The following is a 25,228-nucleotide window of genomic DNA, read 5'->3' on the forward strand; positions in this document are numbered from 1 at the left end:
TTTTTGCCCCCCCCCCCGAATTTTTTTTAATGCAGATTTTCACAAACTTCGCCAAAAGTATGCACAAAATCCATCAATTTCACTTGACAAAATGAAAAAGCGCCTCAATGATAAGCTTAATTGGTCACTTTGCTCCCTCGATCGCTTTTTATGTTTTTTTACAAGAAGTTTACATACGCTGCCCCCCCCCCCCAGCGATAATTGTCTGCATACGGCCATATTTAAGATAGTGCCCTTTTCGACAGAAAAGGCGCCCTTCCCTCTGCCCCGCCTCCCTACTTTTAACTTCCGCCGCCCCGGCTTTTGTCAAAAGTTGGTGGACTGGGACAGCAGATCATCCGCAGAATTGCACCGGACGATGAATTGCAAATTGCAAATAATTATGTCGTTGTCCAAAGTCAAGATCGAGGTTCCGATGGTGTCCGCCAACTATCGACAAAAGCCTCTGCTCTTCATTTTTGATTTGTGCATTTTGAAAGGAATCATCTTTTCTTTGACTTCGTTTGTCCCCCCCCCTCCTTGACCCTTTCACCGCCGTACAACGTGCATCGACAGAATTTGTGAATTTTTGACAACCCCCCCCCCAAAAAAAAAAAAAAAACCTGAAAGAAGCGAACTCCGGTCAACGCGACGCCCGTAGGATATTCGTATTAGCACAGGGAAGAGAGCCTGTAGCTGCAGAATCAAACCCCAGAATCAACAAAGTTCAAACGCACATCAGCAACGACACCCGACGACAAAGAATAAATCCAAGCAACGCCTTGTACAGTTGAATGAATGTTTATTCTCAATATATACATGCACCTTGTGTGCGACGTATCATAAGCGGTGTATGGGTGTGGTCAATCGTGTGAGCGTGAGAACATGTGTGTGTTCACGTATGTGTGTGTACGTGCGTGTGTGTGTGTGTGGTTTACTGCAAGAGACAGACAAGAAAATATACATATTTACAATAACATCATGACATGAAGCTTAGGGTGCAACGAAAACATAGTACATCAATAAAATACATAGTGCAAAATGATATATAAATAAATCTACATTATAAAGTCTAAAACTAAGACTAACTGTGCTTCTATCGTCAGGGATTCTCAATAGAATGTATCTTAGCTCTTTACAGTTTTGACAATGTAAGCCTTCTCAGAAATCTGTTATTTTTGTGCACTTTATGAGGTCATGAATAAACAGAGGAAATAAAAACGTTATTAGGTTTCGTTCATATTGTTAGAACAGTTATCACAATTATTGATCGAATTTGACTCAAACTCTTATTGAATGTAATTAATTGTAATTTGTTTGCAGTTGATATATATACTATATACAGATATAAATATTTAGTGAACAATTCAAATATGATTAATTATCTTGAATGAAATAATGATAATGATATTAACTCAGGTATAAACTTAATATGAATGCATATGATAAAGAATAATTATAAACTGTATTTGAATCCCGTGTGCAATACATCAAATATGTGCGTAGAAAAGAAATAATAAATGAATAAGTATATAAATTACTCGGTTATAGTTAACCTTTCAATAAACATGGAATACATCTGTATAACTCAAATTAGGTTCATAGATTTGTCAGTATCTCTCACTTCACTGTGCTTGCTATGTACAGACAGTATAATACAATATGCATATACATGTAGTTCAGTACTGTTAGAGTATCTTGAAGGCTATTAACCGTGCCAAATTTCAGGCATGAATTTTAGACAGAAATTACATAAACTTTGAATACTTAAACAACACAATCTTTATATGGTCACAACAGCAATAATGCATTCTACAAAGTTATACAAGTTTTGTAACTTACCAACTTTTGGCTATCTGGGATTTTGACAACTTTCCTCAGGACATAGACTTGAAAATCTTCCTAAAAATGTTGAGATCTTAAAAGCAGGCACACCAGTACAGCATGTGTGTCTTTGATCTTGACTTCTATTCAATTGAGGCTTTCTTTTACATACCCCACTCCACACCCAAGCTTATCCCCCAAGGTGGATGGTCAAAGACAAGAAACAAAGGACTCTCTATTGACCAAAGTGATTTTCATGGACTTAGTGCGCTTGGGTTGGTCAAGCAGGTATACCACTGCACATACTAACCATAAACATTATATTACATTACAGTAAAGTATAAGTGGACAGGAAGTATACAGAGAGAGATAGAGAGAGAGATAGATAGGGTGAGGGGTGCATAACTATATAAAGCAAAAAATATATAATGCAACATTCAATTATAGATAAAAACATTGACTACGACAGAATTTATAGCTGGCTACATGAAGTATAAACCAACAATCTACATTTCATCATAAATTTGATAACTTAATGGAATCTGCCGCAACATACCCGGCCCCAAATGAGGCTCTATACCAAAGACTCATTTCGAATATTCTTATATATGCGGCAGTTAATTTAATGAAGATCAAGCTTAATAAACTACCAAAAAAATTCCTTATTGAATTATCATATAAACTTGACTCTGAAGAAGGAAATAAGATTCCTATTGAATAAATCTTCCTTGACTAAACTCCCCTTTTCAACAATTCTGCGTGCACATAAAGTGATTGATTTAGGACTTGTGAAGTATTGCTTACTATTGCCAATGAGCCGCCACATCAACATAAATTATTGCCGAAATATCAAGTTCTTGAATAGGAAAAACACAAAGGATATATTGAATGATGGTTGAATGAGACATTTAAGTTTGCAGCTCAGATGATGGTAATTTATTTCGCAGCTTCTAGCAAGCATAATTTTGAGATTGGCCTCTTGTATTGATTAGGCCCGATGCGCACCTCTACTTGTCGCACGCGTCCATGTTTGTCAGGGTAGGTGTCACATATCCGACCAAGTGGCCACTGACCTCGTGGGAGACTGTCATCAACCATGAGGACCAGATCATCAGTCTTGAAGTTAATTTCTTCTTTTGTCCATTTTTGGCGTTGTTGGAGAATGGGGAGGTATTCCCTGACCCATCTCCTCCAGAATTGGTCCGCCAAGTACTGGACCTGCCTCCATCTTCGTCGTAGAAGGCAGTCTTCTTTTGTGAAGATGCCTGGAGGCACAGTCATGTTCCTGTGGTATAACAGGAGATGGTTGGGAGTGAGGGGCTCCAGATCGTTTGAATCTGAAGTCAGAGGAGTTAGAGGTCTTGAATTCAAGATTGCCTCCACTTCAGACATCATAGTGATAAAACCCTCATCCGTCAATATTTGATTCTTCAGAAGAATTCCTAAGATCCTTCTGACGGATCGAATGACTCGCTCCCAGATGCCACCCATGTGGCTGGCACCTGGAGGGTTAAATTCCCAGTCAATTCCTCGTTGGGCCAGGTATCTGTTTACCTTCTTGGAGTTGACTTGGGCCAAGTTTTCCTTTAGCTCGCGTTGAGCACCTCGGAAGTTTGATCCGTTGTCACTCCATATTTTTGCCGGCTGGCCTCTTCTATTAATAAACCTCCTGAGAGCATTGATAAATGTGTCTGTCTCAAGTGAATTGGCTACTTCAAGATGCACAGCCCTTGTAGCCATGCATGTGAAGATACAGCCATACCTCTTCACCTGGGATCTACCTTGCTTGATGAAGAAGGGACCAAAGAAGTCTACACCTGTATTATGGAATACAGGTGTCCCTGGTGTTACCCTTTCCTTCGGTAGATCTGCCATAAACTGGGTTCCGCGAGACACATTCCTCCTCTTGCACTGAAGGCAATGACCCAGAATCCTTCGGACTTCTGCGCCTCCCTTTAAGACCCAATATTTGGACCTAAGGGATGCCCATGTCATCCCTGCACCAGAATGACCCACTTGCTTGTGGTGGTGCTCTATCAGCAACCGTGTCACATGGTGATGATTCGGCAAGATGAGAGGGTGTTTGGCCTCGTCTCCAATCGGAGCTCTGTCAAGTCTCCCTCCTACTCTTAACATCCCATCCTTGATAATGGGATTCAACTTCCTGAGAGAAGTCTTTGATGACGACGATCCATTAAAGGCAGATGGAAAGGCCTGCCGTTGTACATGCTGAATGAGTGCTCGTTCAGCCTTCTTCAACTCATGGACTGTCAAATCACCAGTCGATGAGTGCGAGTCATCTTTCTTGACACGGGAATAGAGATGAACCTTGACTCGCAAAATCCATGCAACTGCCCTTTTCAGGCGGTCCCATGTGGAGTACTTGTTAATCAGTGGCTCAATGACTTTGTCCTCAGCAGTAATTGTGAAGACATTCTTCTTGACTTCAGGATCTTCTCCTGATAGTTCGTCATCAAGTGAATTCTTCCTTGATTCATGAGTAATGGGGCACCTCGGCCACTCAGATTCACCTTTCTTCAAGAAGGCTGGGCCATCCACCCATCGAGACAGCATTGTTGCTGGAACTCCTCTGGAACCATCATCAGCCGGGTTATTCCTTGTATCAACATACCTCCACTGATCCCTGCTGGTGCATTCTTGGATCTTGGCCACCCTGTTAGCAACAAAGGTTTGAAATCGTCTGCTCTCGTTTGAAATATAACGAAGAACAGCAGTGGAATCAGTCCAGAAGGTGAAACTGTTCAGAGGGATCCCAATCTCTCTTTCAATGGTCTTGGCAAGTTTGACTGCAAGGACAGCAGCAGATAACTCAAGCCTTGGAATTGTCATTTTCTTGATTGGGCTTAATCTTGTTTTACCCATGACAAATGTGACATGAACCTTGCTGCCATCTGTGACACGCAAGTAGGCACATGCTGCGTATGCCCTCTCTGAGGCATCAGAGAACACATGTAAGTGGTACTCTGGACTTTCGAAGATGTCTAGCTTGTAGCATCTAGCAATCTTCACTGAAGACAAATCTGACAATTGAACCTGCCACGAGTTCCATTCCTTGGATTGTTCATCTCCAACCTGCTCATCCCATCCAAGTCCCCTTGCACACAGATCCTGTAGAAGGATCTTGGCATTGACAGTGAAGGGGGCCACAAACCCAAGAGGGTCATAAAGGGAACTTGTGGCAGAAAGGATACCTCGTCTTGTGTGAGGTACATCCTTGGTCGAGACCCTAAATTGGAAAGCATCGGTCTCCATATCCCACAGAACTCCCAGTGTCCTCTCTGTAGGCATGTGGCCTTTATCTAAGTCTAAATCTACAATGGATGCAGCACGTTCAGATTGAGGCAAGTCTGACAAGACGTCCATGTCGTTGCTGACCCATTTAGTCAGCCTGAAGCCGCCAAGCTGCAATAACTCTCTCAACTGAGATACCAATCTTCTTCCATCTTCTTTGGAAGAAACAGACTTGAGACAGTCATCAACGTAAAAGTTGTCTCTGACTGTCTGACAAGCATCGGGATTGAAGGCTTCCTTGTTGTCCTCAACTGTCCTCCTAAGGGCAAATGTTGCACAGCTAGGAGAGGACGTGGCACCAAACAAATGCACCAGCATTTGATATTCTTTTGGTTCCTTGGATAAATCACCATCTGGCCACCAAAGAAATCTAAGAGCATCAACATCAGAGGGTGTCACCTTGACCTGATGGAACATGCCCTCAATGTCAGCGACTAGTGCTATCTTCTCCTGGCGGAATCTCATAAGCACACCTATAAGCTTGTTTGTTAGGTCAGGACCACTTAGCAACTGGTTATTCAAGGAGATTCCTTGAAACTTTGCTGCGCAATCAAACACAACCCTCACCTTTTCGGGCTTCATAGGGTGTGTCACAGGATGGTGTGGCAGATACCATAAGGGGAAATTTTGCTCAGAGTTCTTTGTCACCTCCTGAGCATGGCCTTTAGACAAATACTCCTTCATTGTCTTTGAGTACTTCATATGGAGATTCTCGTCTCGCTGAAGTCTTCTCTTTAGAGACTTGAGACGAGACTCTGCCAGCCATTTGTTGTTTGGAAGATTGGGAGGTTGGCGTCGCCATGGCAGCCCCAACTGATAGTGCCCATCAGTCAATGTAACAGAGTCTTCCATCATCTGTTTTGCCCTTCGATCCTCAGTGGACTCAGCAGGTTGATCTGCTTCATCTCCTGGCATCTTATCCATCTGCCAGAACCTTTCCAGCTGAAACTGTAGGTGGCTGTCAATGGTCACATTATTGACCGAGCCTTTTCTGGATGTGAACCTGGAACTTGTTGGTCCCATGACTGTCCATCCAAGTGGAGACCGAATTGCATAGGGCTCCTTCCTCCTACCTCTTCGCTCTTCCTCTACCCAGAATGCTTCAGGGACATCAGAGCCAATAAGTAACCTTATGTCGCTCTCAGCTACATTTGGGAGTTCTATTCCCCGAAGATGTGGCCATTTGTTCACGTCTTCTTGAACTGGGATACTCTGACGTGAAGTTGGTAACCTATCGATGGTCCATAGCGAAGGTATTTCGAACTCTACATCGCCATTGAGGCTCTGGATGGACAAGGACACCTCCATCCCCTTTTGAGATGAAGCAGTGTTCACAGTTGTCAGCTTGAAGGAGGTGTTCCTACCGACCACCCCAAGCTCATGTATGAGACCATGCTCACAAAGCGATACGTCACTCCCGTTGTCAAGGAGTGCCCATGTCGTAACATCCTTATCTCCATTAACAACTCTGACAGGAACTACTCTTAAGGAGACTGCCCTTCTGCCACCGACGGCATGGGAGCTACCTTCATTCGATTTCCCGGCCCCAAGTTGCAGCTCTCCTTGTTTAGGATTCTTATCCTCCTTTGGCTGGAAGTCCAGATGGATTAGGGTGTGATGCTTCTTCCCGCATCCTTCTTTTCTGCAAACGCCCTTGTTTTTACACTCCTTTGCTGCATGGGACGGTTTCAAGCAGTTGAAGCACAGCTTCTTTTGTTTCACAAGAGAGTGCCTCTCATTTGATGATTTCCTTTTGAAGTCATCGCAGTTACCTAGTCCATGCCCATTCATACTGCAGCAAGGGCACTTAGCAGTTTGGACTTCCTTTGCAGTGCTAAAAACTGCACCACCTTTTGGTTTGGTTGAGGATTTTGCTGGCTGCTGTTTACCAGACTGACTCCTACCAATGTGCTTACCAAAGACATTGCTGGCCACCTTCGCAGCCTGTTCCACAAAATCAGTCATATGACTGAAATTTGGAATGACCGCCTGTTCCATAAGTGAGTGAGCCTTCGATGCCCACTGCCCCTGTAGGTGTACAGGTAAGAGCTCCTGTATCTTGAGTAAGGTTTCTGTCGTACTCATGTCAGCAGTGTACCCTAACTGAGATGTTGTGATCTGGCACCTTCTCATGTCCCTTGCCAGATCCCACAAGGCTTGGCTGTCACTAGACCGTATATGTGACCGTTTCAATACTCTTTCAACATGAGCGCGGGCGACAATGTAGTTGCGACCGAATTGATCTTGAAGAATTAACTTTGCACGCGCATATCCTGCACTCGGTTCCAGAAGGATGCAGTTTTCTATGGCATCGCGTGCCTTACCTGTGCAGAACTGTATGAGATAATTTAAGCGCATCCTATCATCATTCACTTTATCCCCTATGTTCACCTCAAACGTATTCATGAATTTCCAGTAATCGACTGGATTGCCAGAAAAGGGTTGTATATCTGGTTTGGGCAAACTCATAGCCATAGCAAGCATATTTGCAATTCCTAGATCACTCACCTTATTTGCTGGACCTTTCTTGTCCCCATCATGGCCTGCCTGCTCCTTGTGAGCACCTGCCACGACCTTGTCTGTATTGGGGATAAAATCATTTGCATGTACATTCATTACATTATCCTTGCCCCCTTCAGGAGTTTGTGCCTGTTGGTTGCACCATGCCTGCGTTCTGTGATCTATGTCAGTAATGTCAGGCTCAGGCATTCCTGAAAGAGGCAAATTACTGTTACCTCCTAATACATATTGTTCATTTTCAGCCTCTTGCCACAACGCCGCTTCAGCCCTGGCGTTTTCCAGTTCGTTTTCCGCTTTCATTTTATCCATTTCCTCTTTCAGTTCGAATTCTTTTTTCCTAAGTTCTTGTTCTTTGAGCAATTGTTCTTGTCTTTTTCTTGCAAGCTCCTCCTTTATTCTCGCTTCCCGCAGCCTTGTGCTGGCGGTTGTACTGGCCCTTGATGTTGCCTTCGATGATGTCGACCTTGTGTCGTCCTTCTCGGCAGCAACTTCCATTTTAAGATCTGCGTTTCTTCACACCTTGATACACACAGTCAAAGACGTCCGAAGTTATAAACTCTGAGGGCGTCCAAGAGTTGTAAACATTGAGGTCGTCCAATAGTTGTAAACTTTGAGATGTAGCTGCAGAATCAAACCCCAGAATCAACAAAGTTCAAACGCACATCAGCAACGACACCCGACGACAAAGAATAAATCCAAGCAACGCCTTGTACAGTTGAATGAATGTTTATTCTCAATATATACATGCACCTTGTGTGCGACGTATCATAAGCGGTGTATGGGTGTGGTCAATCGTGTGAGCGTGAGAACATGTGTGTGTTCACGTATGTGTGTGTACGTGCGTGTGTGTGTGTGTGGTTTACTGCAAGAGACAGACAAGAAAATATACATATTTACAATAACATCATGACATGAAGCTTAGGGTGCAACGAAAACATAGTACATCAATAAAATACATAGTGCAAAATGATATATAAATAAATCTACATTATAAAGTCTAAAACTAAGACTAACTGTGCTTCTATCGTCAGGGATTCTCAATAGAATGTATCTTAGCTCTTTACAGTTTTGACAATGTAAGCCTTCTCAGAAATCTGTTATTTTTGTGCACTTTATGAGGTCATGAATAAACAGAGGAAATAAAAACGTTATTAGGTTTCGTTCATATTGTTAGAACAGTTATCACAATTATTGATCGAATTTGACTCAAACTCTTATTGAATGTAATTAATTGTAATTTGTTTGCAGTTGATATATATACTATATACAGATATAAATATTTAGTGAACAATTCAAATATGATTAATTATCTTGAATGAAATAATGATAATGATATTAACTCAGGTATAAACTTAATATGAATGCATATGATAAAGAATAATTATAAACTGTATTTGAATCCCGTGTGCAATACATCAAATATGTGCGTAGAAAAGAAATAATAAATGAATAAGTATATAAATTACTCGGTTATAGTTAACCTTTCAATAAACATGGAATACATCTGTATAACTCAAATTAGGTTCATAGATTTGTCAGTATCTCTCACTTCACTGTGCTTGCTATGTACAGACAGTATAATACAATATGCATATACATGTAGTTCAGTACTGTTAGAGTATCTTGAAGGCTATTAACCGTGCCAAATTTCAGGCATGAATTTTAGACAGAAATTACATAAACTTTGAATACTTAAACAACACAATCTTTATATGGTCACAACAGCAATAATGCATTCTACAAAGTTATACAAGTTTTGTAACTTACCAACTTTTGGCTATCTGGGATTTTGACAACTTTCCTCAGGACATAGACTTGAAAATCTTCCTAAAAATGTTGAGATCTTAAAAGCAGGCACACCAGTACAGCATGTGTGTCTTTGATCTTGACTTCTATTCAATTGAGGCTTTCTTTTACATACCCCACTCCACGCCCAAGCTTATCCCCCAAGGTGGATGGTCAAAGACAAGAAACAAAGGACTCTCTATTGACCAAAGTGATTTTCATGGACTTAGTGCGCTTGGGTTGGTCAAGCAGGTATACCACTGCACATACTAACCATAAACATTATATTACATTACAGTAAAGTATAAGTGGACAGGAAGTATACAGAGAGAGATAGAGAGAGAGATAGATAGGGTGAGGGGTGCATAACTATATAAAGCAAAAATATATAATGCAACATTCAATTATAGATAAAAACATTGACTACGACAGAATTTATAGCTGGCTACATGAAGTATAAACCAACAATCTACATTTCATCATAAATTTGATAACTTAATGGAATCTGCCGCAACAGAGCCCTTTTAATCTCTCGCAGGCTCCTCCCATCAACCTGCAGCCGGCGAACTGTCATCAGCTGATGAAAAAAAATATTTTTCTCTCGCTCCCTCTCCTTCTAAGATAAAAAAGGGGATTTCCCTACTGCCTGAGCACGACTTATTCTTCCGCAAATATGATTAGTTCGATAATCTGAGTCTGATAAAAAGTAAAAATAGTGGATGATTGAATAATCTTATTGAACATGGAATGATTACAGTTTACTCTGATCGAAGTTAAGTACTCAATCATAAGATTTTAAGAGGAATACAGCCTACAGGTAAACCTAAAAAACCGACTACCGTAAATATAAATTAATACGCCCAGCATGCAACCATTTCGAGAACAATTACGCTGCGAAGCTGTCCGTGAGGCGTGAGGCCCTTGTTTTGTCTGTGGTGGAATTTTTGTCTTTATTGTGTAACTTGTAAGTTTATCAGAACGATCTTTTCTTATCTAAATTGATATTGTTTAATGTGGCCTTATCGTCATCCAAGTCACTGGGGACAAACTTGAGACACACCTCAAATATCAGCAATCTTTCAATAGAATCCACGGTTGGAAGATTTTCAAAAGAAATTCATTGTTCGCGATGCGAAACTGTGCGAAGCTTCTCACTGAGCGGGGACTCCCTTCCACCACACGTTTTCCCATTGACACAAAAACAACTGACTCGGACACTTTTTCAAACGACAAAAATAGTCTTTTTCTTTTCTCTCCTGTGGCGGTATATTCTTCCTAGTTGATGAAGCAATGATCAAAACAATTAATAAGACAAAATTAATCACACAAAAACACTATTTAACTGTCTAAATACTCCTCGTGATCCGAGTCCCCTTCCCGTGTCAAGTTCGTCCAATCTCCCATAGGAGGGGACTTGGATAACGACTAATACTAATCCTCGTTATCCAAGTCCCCTCCTATGGGAAATTAGACGAACTCAACACGGGAAGGGGACTCCGATCACGAGGAGTATTTAGACAGTTAAATAGTGTTTTTAATGTGATTTTCATTGATTTTAATGATTCGTATTATCGAAAATATTCATTAACCATGTCTATTAAACTGTCTAAAAGTGGCAGAGTGGTTTTGAAGAGGAGGGAAATGAGGGGTAGATGAATATCAACGGGTTAATTGCCGTTTTGTATTTTTAGGAGAGGGGACTTGGATCACGAGTAATAGTACTTCTCGTTATCCAAGTCCCCTCCTATGGGAAATTGGACGAACTTAACACGGGAAGGGGACTCGGATCACGAGGAGTATTTAGACAGTTAAATAGTGTTTTTAATGTGATTTTCATTGATTTTAATGATTCTTATTATCGAAAATATTAATTAATCATGTCTATTAAACTGTCTAAAAGTGGCAGAGTGGTTTTGAAGAGGAGGGAAATGAGGGGTAGATGAATATCAACGGGTTAATTGCCGTTTTGTATTTTTAGGAGAGGGGACTTGGATCACGAGTAATAGTACTTCTCGTTATCCAAGTCCCCTCCTATGGGAAATTGGACGAACTTAACACGGGAAGGGGACTCGGATCACGAGGAGTATTTAGACAGTTAAATAGTGTTTTTAATGTGATTTTCATTGATTTTAATGATTCTTTTTATCGAAAATATTCATTTATCATGTCTATTAAACTGTCTAAAAGTGGCAGAGTGGTTTTGAAGAGGAGGGAAATGAGGGGTAGATGAATATCAACGGGTTAATTGCCGTTTTGTATTTTTAGGAGAGGGGACTTGGATCACGAGGAGTAGTATATACTGTTTTAATTCAAACTTCTTTAGACAGTTAAATAGTGTCTTTAATGTGATTTTCATTGATTTTAATGATTCTTATTATTGAAAATATTTATTAATCATCTCTAGGAAACTGTCTAAAAGTGGCAGAGTGGTTTTGAAGAGGAGGGAAATGAGGGGTAGATGAATATCAACGGGTTAATTGCCGTTTTGTATTTTTAGGAGAGGGGACTTGGATCACGAGGAGTAGTATATACTGTTTTAATTCAAACTTTTTAGACAGTTAAATAGTGTCTTTAATGTGATTTTCATTGATTTTAATGATTCTTATTATCGAAAATATTTATTAATCATCTCTAGGAAACTGTCTAAAAGTGGCAGAGTGGTTTTGAAGAGGAGGGAAATGAGGGGTAGATGAATATCAACGGGTTAATTGCCGTTTTGTATTTTTAGGAGAGGGGACTTGGATCACGAGGAGTAGTATATACTGTTTTAATTCAAACTTCTTTAGACAGTTAAATAGTGTCTTAATGTGATTTTCATTGATTTTAATGATTCTTATTATTGAAAATATTTATTAATCATCTCTAGGAAACTGTCTAAAAGTGGCAGAGTGGTTTTGAAGAGGAGGGAAATGAGGGGTAGATGAATATCAACGGGTTAATTGCCGTTTTGTATTTTTAGGAGAGGGGACTTGGATCACGAGGAGTAGTATATACTGTTTTAATTCAAACTTTTTAGACAGTTAAATAGTGTCTTTAATGTGATTTGCATTGATTTTAATGATTCTTAATTATTATCGAAAATATTTATTAATCATCTCTAGGAAACTGTCTAAAAGTGGCAGAGTGGTTTTGAAGAGGGAAATGAGGGGTAGATGAATATCAACGGGTTAATTGCCGTTTTGTATTTTTAGGAGAGGGGACTTGGATCACGAGGAGTAGTATATACTGTTTTAATTCAAACTTCTTTAGACAGTTAAATAGTGTCTTAATGTGATTTTCATTGATTTTAATGATTCTTATTATTGAAAATATTTATTAATCATCTCTAGGAAACTGTCTAAAAGTCGGCAGAGTGGTTTTGAAGAGGAGGGAAATGAGGGGTAGATGAATATCAACGGGTTAATTGCCGTTTTGTATTTTGAGGAGAGGGGACTTGGATCACGAGGAGTATAGTATACTATTTTAATTCAAACTTCTTTAGACAGTTAAATAGTGTCTTTAATGTGATTTTCATTGATTTTAATGATTCTTATTATCGAAAATATTTATTAATCATCTCTAGGAAACTGTCTAAAAGTGGCAGAGTGGTTTTGAAAAGGAGGGAAATGAGGGGTAGATGAATATCAACGGGTTAATTGCCGTTTTGTATTTTTAGGAGAGGGGACTTGGATCACGAGGAGTAGTATACTGTTTTAATTCAATTCTATTGATCTTAATAATTCATCATCGAAAATAGGAAACAAGTAACACAGTGGTTTAATTCGGATGAAGGGGGACTTGAATCACGAGGAGTAATTATATTATTTTACGTACCTTACGAAATAAAGCAATGGAGACAGTTAAGAGAGAGATATGCATTTTGATGTATTTAGTAAAAACGTGATAGACGAAATAAAGCATAATCATGACAAACATATCATGAGATTTATTCATAGCATAATTAAAAAGTACGACGAAATAAAGCCTATATATACTGAAAAGAAGTAGATGCAATTTTGATTTATTTAGTAAATTAGGGATAAACGAAATAAAGCAATGTCTGCAGAAGAGGGATATACTCGGGGCCGATTTATTTAGTAAAAATGTAAACGAAATAAAGCAAATTTCATAGTGTGGGAAACATAAGAAGATGAATATAATCTTGATTTATGTATATGAAAAGTACTAATTTACGAAATAAAGCAATGGAGATTGAAAAGATGATTCAATCCTGATTTATTTAGTAAATTAGGAATCAACGAAATAAAGCAATTGAGACTGTTCGAGGGATATACTTGGGGCCGATTTATTTAGTAAAAATGTAAACGAAATAAAGCAAATTTCATAGTGTGGGAAACATAAAAAGATGAATATAATCATGATTTATTTATATGAAAAGTACTAATTTACTAACTAAAGCAATAGAGATTGAAAAGAAGTATATAGATGCAATTCGATCTAATTCATAACGCCAATAAAGTGAAGATAGACCAAAGATTGTAGAGCTCGCGTACGCGGCGCTCTACGATCTTTGGTGGAGACTGAAAAGAGACAAGTCATACACCACACACCTACGATGGAGGTTGGTAGAAACAGGTAGGACATGTTTTACGTTGTGAAAAATTGTCCGTGGATCCGAGTCACGGGGACTTGGATCACGATAATGCCTTTAATGTCATATCTGGAATGATTTTGTGGTATACTCAGGCTATTAATTGACTGAGCTAAAACTCTTACTCGAAAAAACTTGGCAGGCTGAGCTGCGCCTGGCACTGGCACTGCCATTGGCATTGCCAGCCAGCCCTGCCCACTGACACTGACAGTCATCGGCACGACACACGGGCTAACCCAGGGAACGCGGGCGGGAGCCCAGGCCAGGGGCCCGTTTCTCAACACCGTCATAAGTCTAACTTCTTGACTAAATCGGAGATAGTGAGCTACTTGTCCGCTAACCGTTTCACGAAGCCCTCTTTACCAAGATCGGGTACAACAACCTCACTAAATATTTGACACCTCCGAACCTGTCACAACTTCTTTCTTAATGACGTAGTAATGGCATCACGTGGGTAGACTATGACATGCAAAAGTGCCTCGAAATGTGAAAATTATAATCTTACGTAATTAATCAAAGATGTTGAAATTACATCAAAAAACAAGTTGGATTCTATGATCATTGTAACACAAAGAATCTACAAAAACTGTTGGTAATACTCCATAAACCATTTTGAAATAGTAAAATAATTTATTTGATAAAGATTCTACCTCTCCCTCTTAGGTGATCCCTCCACTGTTCTGGAGGCCATCCATAAATGGACTCGTATTTGTCGTTTTCAGACCCCTGTTGACATTTTGATAAATTCTATCTCTAATTTATGCATAGAATTTGTCAAATAGTAACTTTCAGTATCTAAGATTTAAAAGAAAATTGTTAAACTATATTTTGATGATGTTTGGAATCGTAAAATACCGTATAATTATCATCATTTTACAACAAAAACCGTTATGGTTTTACTTTCATAAACTATTAAAATTGGATATCCCGGGGGTACCCATCTCAACGTCCACATGTGATTTTTTAGTAACGAGATCAATTATTCAGCAATTGAATGCTCAAGTCTTCATGGTCTAAGTATGTATGGTGCATAATATACCTGTGCTATTATTCTTAAAAGATGAAATTCCCAATTCATCACAATATTTGCAATTTTGTTAAAATTTTTCTTTTTGAAAATTATGTTATTTTGTGACTAAGGCTACGTCTCGTCTGCTCTTTTTACCGATAATATCGATATCAAGGTATTTTAGTTAGGAAGCCTTTCGAGAAACGGGTTTAGTAAGATTGGAACTAACTCCGTGGTTGGTGGATAAAGATATGACTAACTTGTCTAGGTGTTGAGAAACGGGCCCCTGGATCTTATGTGTAAAGGCATACTCACCTGACAAGCGTGAAGTATGGTCAAAATAATTCTCCAAATAACTATGACTTTACATCATAGCTACGGATTCTAATTGTGCTATGACACTTACCAAACCATATGGATCGTTTGTTGACTTCTCTTTGATGTTTTTTTAATAAAATAAAAGCATTTTTTCGTGATCTTCACGTAGATGCCTCTGGATCAGCGTGGATATCAATTTTTGCCTAAAGAGGGCGCGCGATATTATTCACAAGCCGGTAGGCACTTAAGAACCAAGTTTGAAAGGATACTCGTAAAATTATGTCACTCTCGCCGATGAATATTCATTAGATCGTGGTCGTGCTTGTTCAATACACACTGAGTGCATGCATGTAGAGAGTTTGTACTGAACACGCACGACCACGATCTAATGAATATTCATCGCGAGAGTGACGTAATTTTACTAGTGTCCTTTCAAACTTGGTTCTTAAGTGCCTACCGTTTGTTTACGGTATACCGTACCTTTGTTTACGGTTTTGCAAGCTAGCTGCATTCTAGGCGATCAGCATTATTTTCTTGCTCGTTCAATCCACTTTCATCATCATCTTGTCAAAAGATGGCGTACTTTACCAATAAGTATATACATGAGATGCAACCTGTTGATTTTTGGTAATTTCCTATTATGCGCTGACGACTTGAATCGAGAATGTTCGATAGGGAAAATTGCTTTTCGATTGTTGTTTGCGTACTTTCCACCACAGTATCAAGGATAACTAAGGACGGATTGAACGGTTGACATTTGGAGGTAAGCGATAAAAACAGTTATATAAATAATTCCTTTTTAGAATGAAGTTAAAATATAAATGTTCAATTGGAAGAGTCATAGTGGAGAAATATTGAAAGGACTTTGGCGTGTTTCATTCCCTCACATTCGTGTGATGAATGAAAACGTCAAAGTCCACTATGAAATCACATGCATTGTACGAGGTTAGTATTACTAACCTCGCATGTTGTGTGAGTGCCCTTGTCCCGTGAGTATGGTCAATTACACGGTAAGCTCCTGGGCTCCTTGGGTTAGATGTAACCTTGTTCTCACATCTCCATGTGTGGCAAAATAAGGTTGGCAATGTTTGGCTTATTTTCTCTTTTTTATGGGACAAATGCTTAATTTTCTTACGCTGTCAGTTTTCATTACAGCTTTTCATCATATAACTTGGCTCTTATGTAAATTTACTTTTTAAATTATTTTTTCCTTAATTAAAAATAGAGATTGAAAAATGAAAATTTTCTTGCCATATTACTTTCCACCAATAGAGGGTGTACACAAAAATATGCCCAAAATTCAAGTTTTTGAGCGCTCTGGTGAATAAAAAAATTATTCCCAAGTTACTAATGAAAAATAAATTGCAACTGTATGGAAATTAGTAATTTTGGTCACAAAAGAGACATTTTAATGATTTTTTAAAGTGTGTGCTCTGTACAACATTGGCATACCATAGTCCTACCTGTAGATTCCCCACAGGCAGGGTGGTAGCAGTGAACAAGTGATGAGTGGTAGAATCCTGATGTCGAAGCACAGACTGAAACTTCAAGAAATCGAAAAGTTCTCTCCTCCCCAGTCTCGATTGGCCGTTTTTGTTATGAATCATAACAAAATGGCTGATCGAGACTAGGGTAGAAGGAGAGAACTTTTCGTTTTTTTGAGGTTCCAGTCTGTGCATCGATGCCAGGATTCTACCACTCGTTAGACCTTCATCCATATAATCGTGGTAAAGTGCATAATTTCTCTTTTCACAATTTATCTTTCTAGATATTTTGACCATAATCTACCCTTGTCCCGTGAGTATGGGTAAATACACGGTAAGCTCCTGGGCGCCGGACCGTTCGCGGTCCGGCACTCCCTGGGTTAACCTGTTCTTAAACTAAGCCAGGGAGCTCCAGCTCGCGAAGCGGGCAGGAGAGCTCACTCAGGACTCGTCCGTGTAATATTAGGCAGACAGTGGTACTCTCCATAATGGGGTAGAATGGGGTCACAATAGCACTCGGAAAGAGTTCCATATGCACCCCCACCAAAAATAAAAAAGATTGTCGAGAGACGAGACTTCTGGTTCTTTCACTTCAGATTTTTCTATCAGGCCCCCTGCTCCCTCCCATTACTCTTTTAAAAAAGGCGAAATTAGCTCTAACTTGTTCTCATCTTAGTTTGATCTTTCTTGCCGTTTTATCAGGAGTCATATTTGATGCTTTGAATGATGACTGCTCATCCGCTGGTGGGATCTCCTGTAATCTCTCCCTCCGAATTACTCATAAAATAAATATTAAATTTCAAACTTTGTTCTCATTTAATCTTTCTATTATTATTATTATTAGTATTAAACATTAAATAGAGGTTCATGTGCTTGTTTTTTGTTGGAGCAAGTGTGGGAGTTCAAACACCCAAATACATGCCAAAGGCTTATGTGGAAAGGTTCCAAACCACTCTACCTTTTATTCGAACTCGATGTCCTAATACTTTGCCGCACTTCACAGTAAACTATTCAGAAAATGAAGTGGTATTTAAAAATACATTGGTCAATGGATTATTTTCAGCTAATTAGCTTCATAAAATAACACATCGGATCAGCAGTTACATTGCTTTAATATTCTTTAGAAAAATCATCTTATACCTATAGCTCATTAATCACCTGTTCGTCAATTGTGACGTCAATGCGCTGATCATGATGCACACAAACATAACTGTGGAACGTCCTTAAACTGTTTTTTTGTGTAGAGCTTGAAAAAGCTTGGTGGGGGGGGGTCACTCTCCTTATTATTTGCAGATTTACTTTCAGATTAATTTTTGCTAATTTCATTGGTGGCGCTGGTGCATTTGTGCACCAGAAATAAATCAGTTCAAAAAAATACATTCTAAAAGAGTAGGGGAGACTGGGGTTAGTTGAAACATGGGGTAAGTTGAAACATTGCAATTTTCTTTAACGCCTGTAAAATAAATTTATGCAATACTGCCCTCAATTTATAGCAAAATAATTCAACACTGTTGTATTATTAATAGCAATAAGTTGAGGGCAGTATTGCATAAATTTATTTTACAGGCGTTAAAGAAAATTGCAATGTTTCAACTTACCCCATGTTCCAACTAACCCCGGTCTCCCTACCTATTTTCATCTTCCTGGGCTAAAGAAACACAAAAATGTTGATTTAAAATGTCAATTCCAAAGTCTTTCGTATTCTTCGGCTGCATGGGCATAGGTGGGGGGAGGGGAAGCAGAGGAGTTCTGGCACTGGCAAGCAAAGCAACATTTGTACCCCTTCTGCTTTAAACTGCTGATTTTCCAAACTTAGTTTAGTTCCACCTCTCCAAAATGTGCACCCCCCATAACACTTTAGGTCCACTTCCCCAGGATGTGCACCTTTCCATGTTCAAACAGGCCTATGCCCTTGGGCTGCATGGCTGCTTCTACTGAAGCAATCGACCAACTACTGTTAATGTGTAATTAAGTATTAATGATTATCCTGTACAAATTTCGGGTCGCATGATCAAGGTCAAAGGTCATTTAGGGTTAATAAACTTTAACCATGTTGTGGTATCAACATTGAAACTTGACCAAGATTAAGTTTCTGAAATGTTATAACTTTAAAAGTAAATGGATCTGGTCAATTCCATCGTAACGGACATGACAGACAGATTTTTGCAATTCAAAGTTTCATACAGTAGAAATGGCAGTCTTTGAATCATTGTTAGTGAGCTTATCAGACACATTTAAATATCAGTTACATACATGTACACATGAAATTTCAAATCATTTTGTTGAACAGTTGCAGAGAAATTGCACTCTTTGTGAGCGTAACAGACATGACACGAAATGGACGAAGCATTTTTACCTCCCATGATTTATCAAAATTCCTGTGAATTCTAAGACTGCATGCACCTGATGATGGTGTTAATTACAGCGTAAGATCATATTCTATTCATAAAATGATGTTCAACAACAGTTTTTCAGTGCATTCTGTATTCGTAGCTCAAAATGTAGCATAACGGACATGATACACATAGCATATTACGGACATGACAGTTTTGTCCAATTTTTGTTACAATAGCGATTCTAATTTTTTATTACAAGATATGGTAGAAGTCTAATTGTTTACATATAAGATTAGAAGTTAGAGACACACATAACTAGTACATGTATTCTGTAAAATCTCATATAATTTTGTAATTTTAGAGGGGAGCTTTTCTTTCAATTTTCATTAAACGAAAAATATCAAAAAAACTTTCTTCTACACTAGAATTAATCAATATTTTCCAGTTACTACCACGGTCATCCACCACATCTAATCAAACAAAAATAATATGATAAAGGTTATTACACTAGCGTAACAGACATGACACCATTATGAAGTGAACGACATCGGCACTTCTAGTTTCACAATGAAGAAATATGATTGATGAATGTAACAGCAAAGTACTACCGGTATTAACATTCTTAAGAAAAACATGTACATGTACATGTAGATCTCATTGGCAGGTTTTAATAATCTAATAGCTACAGGGGAATGTGATATTTTATGTAGAATGCAATGCTTATATGTGATAGTACCACTACGGCACACTGAGAAGACTGAATCTCATTTTTGGGTGAAGAAAACAATATGTACAATATAAATCCAAGTTGAACACATCATGGGAATGTAATTTATGATAAAGAATATAATACTAATAATATAGGATATTTATATTGCGCACATATCCATACTCCACACACAGTATGTAGATTGCCTACATGTACAATGTATGCTGCAGTTTTAAATTTGTGCGAAATATGACAGAAATCATTCCCGAAGGAACAAGATCGCTTTACAGGAAGTGATTTTGAAAACCACTTTCAGGTGATCAAATGGGAACGCTAGCAAAGCAATCTTCTAAACTGGTTTCCTGAACCGGTTTCCAGTAAACCAATTTTAAAAAGTATAATGAGAACGATGTCATTGTTGGTCACATTGCCAATGATGTCCACATCATTTGTGATCTCAACATTCAAATGCTCATAACTGATTAATATTTCATCATTGCTTCTCAAACTTTCATTAATTTTTTTTCTTTGACTTTGCTGTTTTCACACAAGCTAAACTTGTCCCCAGGGTGTTTCATTCTCATCTCAAGGGGAAGTCACCCTGGGCACCCAAAGTTGCTTTGAATAAAAAGAGAAAAATAAGGCAAGCTTTTATAATAGTCTGCAGGCACAGACCCTGATTGAAACTTTAATCTAAAAGAGAGGGTTATGAAATGAATATATGGCTGCACATTTAGGCCTTTAACTCAAGTGAAGGGTTTGCACGGCAGACTACATTCATTACACTGACATTTCATAAAAATCAGGTTTAAAATAAGAACATGTGTGGTGTTCCATAGTAGGATCCATGGTTTCACTTAAAGGTCAAGTCTACCTCAGAAAAATGTTGATTTGAATCAATAGAGAAAAATCAGACAAGCACAATGCTGAAAATTTCATCAAAATCGGATGTAAAATAAGAAAGTTATGACATTTCAAAGTTTCGCTTATTTTCAACAAAATATTCATACATGTATGATTGAGCCAGTTACATCCAAATGAGAGAGTCGATGATGTCACTCACTCACTATTTCTTTTGTTTTTTATTGTTTGAATTATACAATATTTCAATTTTACGAATTTGACGATTAGGACCTCCTTACCTCAAAGGAGAATGAAACCATTGGAACAAGATAGCTTGTGTGAAAACAGGAAAATCAAAGAATAAGAACAAAGAAATTTTGAGAAAAATCAGACAAATAATGAGAAAGTTATGAGCATTTGAATATTGCAATCACTAATGCTATGGAGATAGCAAATTGGCAATGCGACAAAGATGTGTTATGTCACTTGTGAACAACTCTCCCATTAGTTTAGTATATATTTCACTTGAATTGCCTCTTTTATCACATCTATCCATAGATCATAATGTTCTTTCTACATGAGGGCATTGAATACATATTTTTTAAGAATACATCATGGATAAAGAGTTTGTATCATCATAAGAAACAGCAAAAAGAGACATTTTGTGGGTATTTTATAGTCCACCAAAGGGAAAGTTGTTCATCAGTGACATCACACATCCTTGTCGCACTGCCAATGGGAGGATCTCCATAGCATTAGTGATTGCAATATTCAAATGCTCATAACTTTCTCATTATTTGTCTGATTTTTCTCAAACTTTCTTTATTCTTATTCTTTGATTTTTCTGTTTCTACACAAGCCTATTTGTTCCAAAGGTTTCATTCCCCTTTAAGTACAAAATGTTAAAATAATGGAATTCCACGTGTTCAGGCATGAATGAAAATACATTTCACATGACAATGATGAGAAAATAAAAATATTTCATATTTCATATAATAAAATACAAAAGAAATAGTGAGTGATGTCATCAACTCTCATTTGGATGTAACTGGCTCTTTCATATTATAACTATTTTGTTGAAAGTAAAGCAAAACTTTAAAATGCCATAACTTTATTATTTTACATCCGATTTTGATGAAATTTTCAGTGTGATGCTTGTTGAATTTTTCTCTTTTTATTCAAATCAAGTTTTTGTTGGGGTGGACTTGTCCTTTAATTGAATGAAATCAGTACTGTACATGTACAACTGTACATCCTGGTTGGTATATGTATAAAGGAAGGAACCATTGTCATAATCCACTATTTGTCTTGTATTTTAAATGAAAATTATAGTTTTCTCCTCTTTGTAAATATGTGTATGAAAGTTGAAACAAAGTTTCTGATGTTTTCACCTATAGTGAGTAGAAGAAAAGCTTCCTTATTTTCAAATCTGCAAAAATGACACAAATGTACAATAAAATTCAAAAGAAATAGTGTCATTATCAACTCTCTAATTTGCATGTTAAGAAAAAATAAAAATATTGTAACTTTCTTATGTTCTTTCAATTACAATTTACATCCAACTTCAGTAAAAAGATTCTCCCTTTCTTCAAACCAATCTTTTGTTGGGGTGGACTTTCCCTTTAAATTTCAGTAGTTTTAGGGCAAGACCACTTTGTTATCAGGCACATATATACAGCACAAACAGGAAATTTAGAAGGTTAAAGTGGCATTCAGCTTGCTATACAAGGGGGGAGGGGGCACTTCCATTGATGAGTGGATGTGTGACCATGGGGTCTCAAAAAGCCCCCTAAACAAGTATTTTCCATGTTCTGAAAATGCACCCCTGAACAAGTATTGGTGTGGAAACAAGACGTTACCCTTGGCAAGTACATGTATTCCCTGAATTGAGCCCATAAACCAGAACAGCGATATTTGTCATATATGTCACCGATGTTGGTTTTACCTTTACCCTCAGTTTAGTATGGCCACAGGGCCCACCTCCCACACCTCGCGCAAATCGGACTCTAAACATGAAGTGTTGACTATTGGGGCAAAAAGTACATCTTATGAGGAACATTTGACCCTAAACACGTAGCTTTCTTAGCAAAATAGATACCTTTTTTACATTATTTTAGTGTTTTTGACACTCTTATTACATTACGTACATAACGTGCCATATCTTGAAAAAGACATAATTTATACATGTTTTTTTGGTCGCGCATGGTATCCACTCATCAGTGAAAGTGCCCCCCCCCCCCCCGGGCTTGCTTTACATTATAAAACAAAAGTTTAACAGTGTACTGTACGCAAAGATGGAAAGTTAAAAAAAATGCAATGCGTGAGATTTTCCTGACTCGGCTTCTCTGCGCGCGCGCGACCAGTACTTACACTTGTACGTTTCGAAAAGGCACGCGCGGGCGAAATATGGGTTTCATCATGATATCGATCTTTACTACAAATCCATGCGATGCACGCACGCGATTCATCATATCACGTACTACATGTAGCTGTGCGCTGACTGCACTCTTGATTCGTCTCACGTGACGGCCTGTGAAGGCGGTCGGCCAGTGCGTATAATCTAGTGAATAATGCTACTTATTCTCTTTTTTTTCTGTCGGGTCCCGATGCGTGAGAAAAAATGGGTGCCATGCGTGAGATCGTGAGATGGAACCTAGATGCGTGAGTCTCACGCACAATGCGTGAGGCTTGGTGGCTCTGTTTACGTTATACATCCCACCGATATACTTTTCCATTGTTATAGAGCTTACTTTTATATTGTGTGTATACTCTTATACATGTAACATACACATACTAAACTAAAATGGGGCTGAAGGTGTACTTTGGACTCATACTGTCACACTGATAGATCCTTGTGTTCATTCCACAATACATATTCTTTTGTACATTTAGCTCACATGATTTTTTTACACAGTAGACTGTGATTTGATTACCATGTTGTTTCTAATGGGAAGTGTTTTACTATAAACAAATCCTCGTTCTCTCTTTTAATGGACACATCAACTGGGTCTACAGTGTTATCCGAAAGTGGACTCTATAACTTCTGCTTTCAAAAATCATCTTCGAGATAGGCTGCAGAGCCCTTTGAAGATTACAACAGATGATGATGATGATGAAAAATTATTTTTGTGTTTGTTGTTGATAGAGGAATTCCAATAAAGGTAACCGAATTGCCATTGTATCAGGAAGTACTTGAACTGTAGATTGTTGTACTTGAACTGTTGATTGGGTGGTCCTTTTCAGGACCAACACTTGCCCAAGAAAGATACATGGTGTACTGTGAAACCTACTAAACTAGTTGTTCCTTATTTATTATTTAAAATCAAATTTGGTTTCGTATTGCCATAAATTGTGGAATTAAGATCTAGCCTGGGTATTTGTTGAGTTTTGTAATTGTCTGATTGTTTTGTGTTCACTTGTAGCTACCTTGTACGTTTGATTGAATGTTCTGGGTGTGGTACAAAGTGAATTCAAAATAATACAATTCAACAAAATGACATGATACCATCAAATTGTCCATAAACTATACATACAGTAAGTATGTGCTAAGTGATAGATAATTTGCTGAATCATGTGCAAAATATAGTATATAGTTCTGTCAGATATTAACTGTATTTTTAAAGAAATTTTAAAATTATATGCATAAATGCTCAACTGCGAGTAAAGTGTGAATTCAATTATTTCAGTGTTTGGTTTATAAAAATGTAAATTGTCAGAACTTGCATGGCACTTTATAGTTAATTCTGCATAAGTTAAATAAGTGCCCAAGACAAAATAATGTTTTCAGGCCAGATTATGTACAGTGTATTATCTGCCCCTTGTACAAGATGTACATGTAAGTTAAATTGTTCTAGATTTCTATGATTTCAAGATATTAACTCAAACCAGGACACATGTATTGTAGGCATTCATTTTGGCTTGTGTCATCACATCAGGTTTTCGCGAACAGTCGGGCAATCCTGTAACCCGATCGTTTAAGAAAAGGGACCCCTAAATTCCTGAAAGACCGGGTTTAGTAAGCTCAACTCTTTGTAAAAATTATCAGTCATATGTACCAATTATCAGGTCTGATAATTTACGAGATCTTTTGGACCGAATCTTTCAGGAATTCAGGAGACCCTTTGGAATGGTCAGGTTTATACATGATTGCCCGACCAGATGCAAGAACCCAATGTGATGGCACAAGCCTAAATGTAGGTGTGCTAGGTAGAGTATTGTATCAGAAATCATGAATATACCATCCTCTTGAAGTTGATTGCTTCCTGGCTGTGTTGTAAGGAGCCAAAAAAATTGAGGAGGCCAGAATGGTGTATTAGGCACAAAAAAAATCATTTTTATGACCAAAATCCAACTTTGTGATAGATTTTGATATAATATTCAGAAAATAATATATTTACCCTTCTCTCTAAATTCCTTTTCTTTCCCTTCAAAATTTTCCTTGGTTGTGGACAATTAGGGGAGGGGCAAGCACCCCCAATCCCCTCCCCCATCTGTATGCCACAGCTTACCGGTATAACT

The 25,228-nt window shown here is 38.2% G+C and overlaps 2 protein-coding genes across 5 annotated transcripts in view; one reads left to right on the forward strand and one right to left on the reverse strand.

The window, feature by feature from the left end:
- Nucleotides 1-2,739: 2,739 nt before the first annotated feature.
- Nucleotides 2,740-8,130, reverse strand: LOC121428022. Its single transcript, XM_041624925.1, has one exon. It carries the CDS (start codon nucleotides 8,128-8,130, stop codon nucleotides 2,740-2,742), a length of 5,391 nt encoding a protein of 1,796 aa, XP_041480859.1.
- A 2,011-nt stretch (nucleotides 8,131-10,141) lies between these two features.
- The window catches only part of LOC121431607, a 56,764-nt gene continuing 41,677 nt past the window's right edge, over nucleotides 10,142-25,228 (forward strand). The window contains exon 1 of one of the 4 annotated variants that reach the window (XM_041629379.1): nucleotides 10,142-10,384. The gene's annotated coding sequence lies outside the window, so the exon portion shown is untranslated. Of the gene's footprint in view, nucleotides 10,385-23,536; nucleotides 23,872-25,228 lie in introns of those variants that run through there. The other 3 variants (XM_041629215.1, XM_041629461.1, XM_041629303.1) reach the window with 3 other exon arrangements.

Source organism: Lytechinus variegatus, chromosome 1, assembly GCF_018143015.1.
Source record: "Lytechinus variegatus isolate NC3 chromosome 1, Lvar_3.0, whole genome shotgun sequence".
Classification (NCBI taxonomy): Eukaryota; Metazoa; Echinodermata; class Echinoidea; order Temnopleuroida; family Toxopneustidae; genus Lytechinus; species Lytechinus variegatus.

Excerpts from the sequence above, each read along its gene's own strand:
- LOC121428022 (XM_041624925.1), bottom strand. The coding sequence starts at position 8,130 with ATGGAAGTTGCTGCCGAGAAGGACGACACAAGGTCGACATCATCGAAG.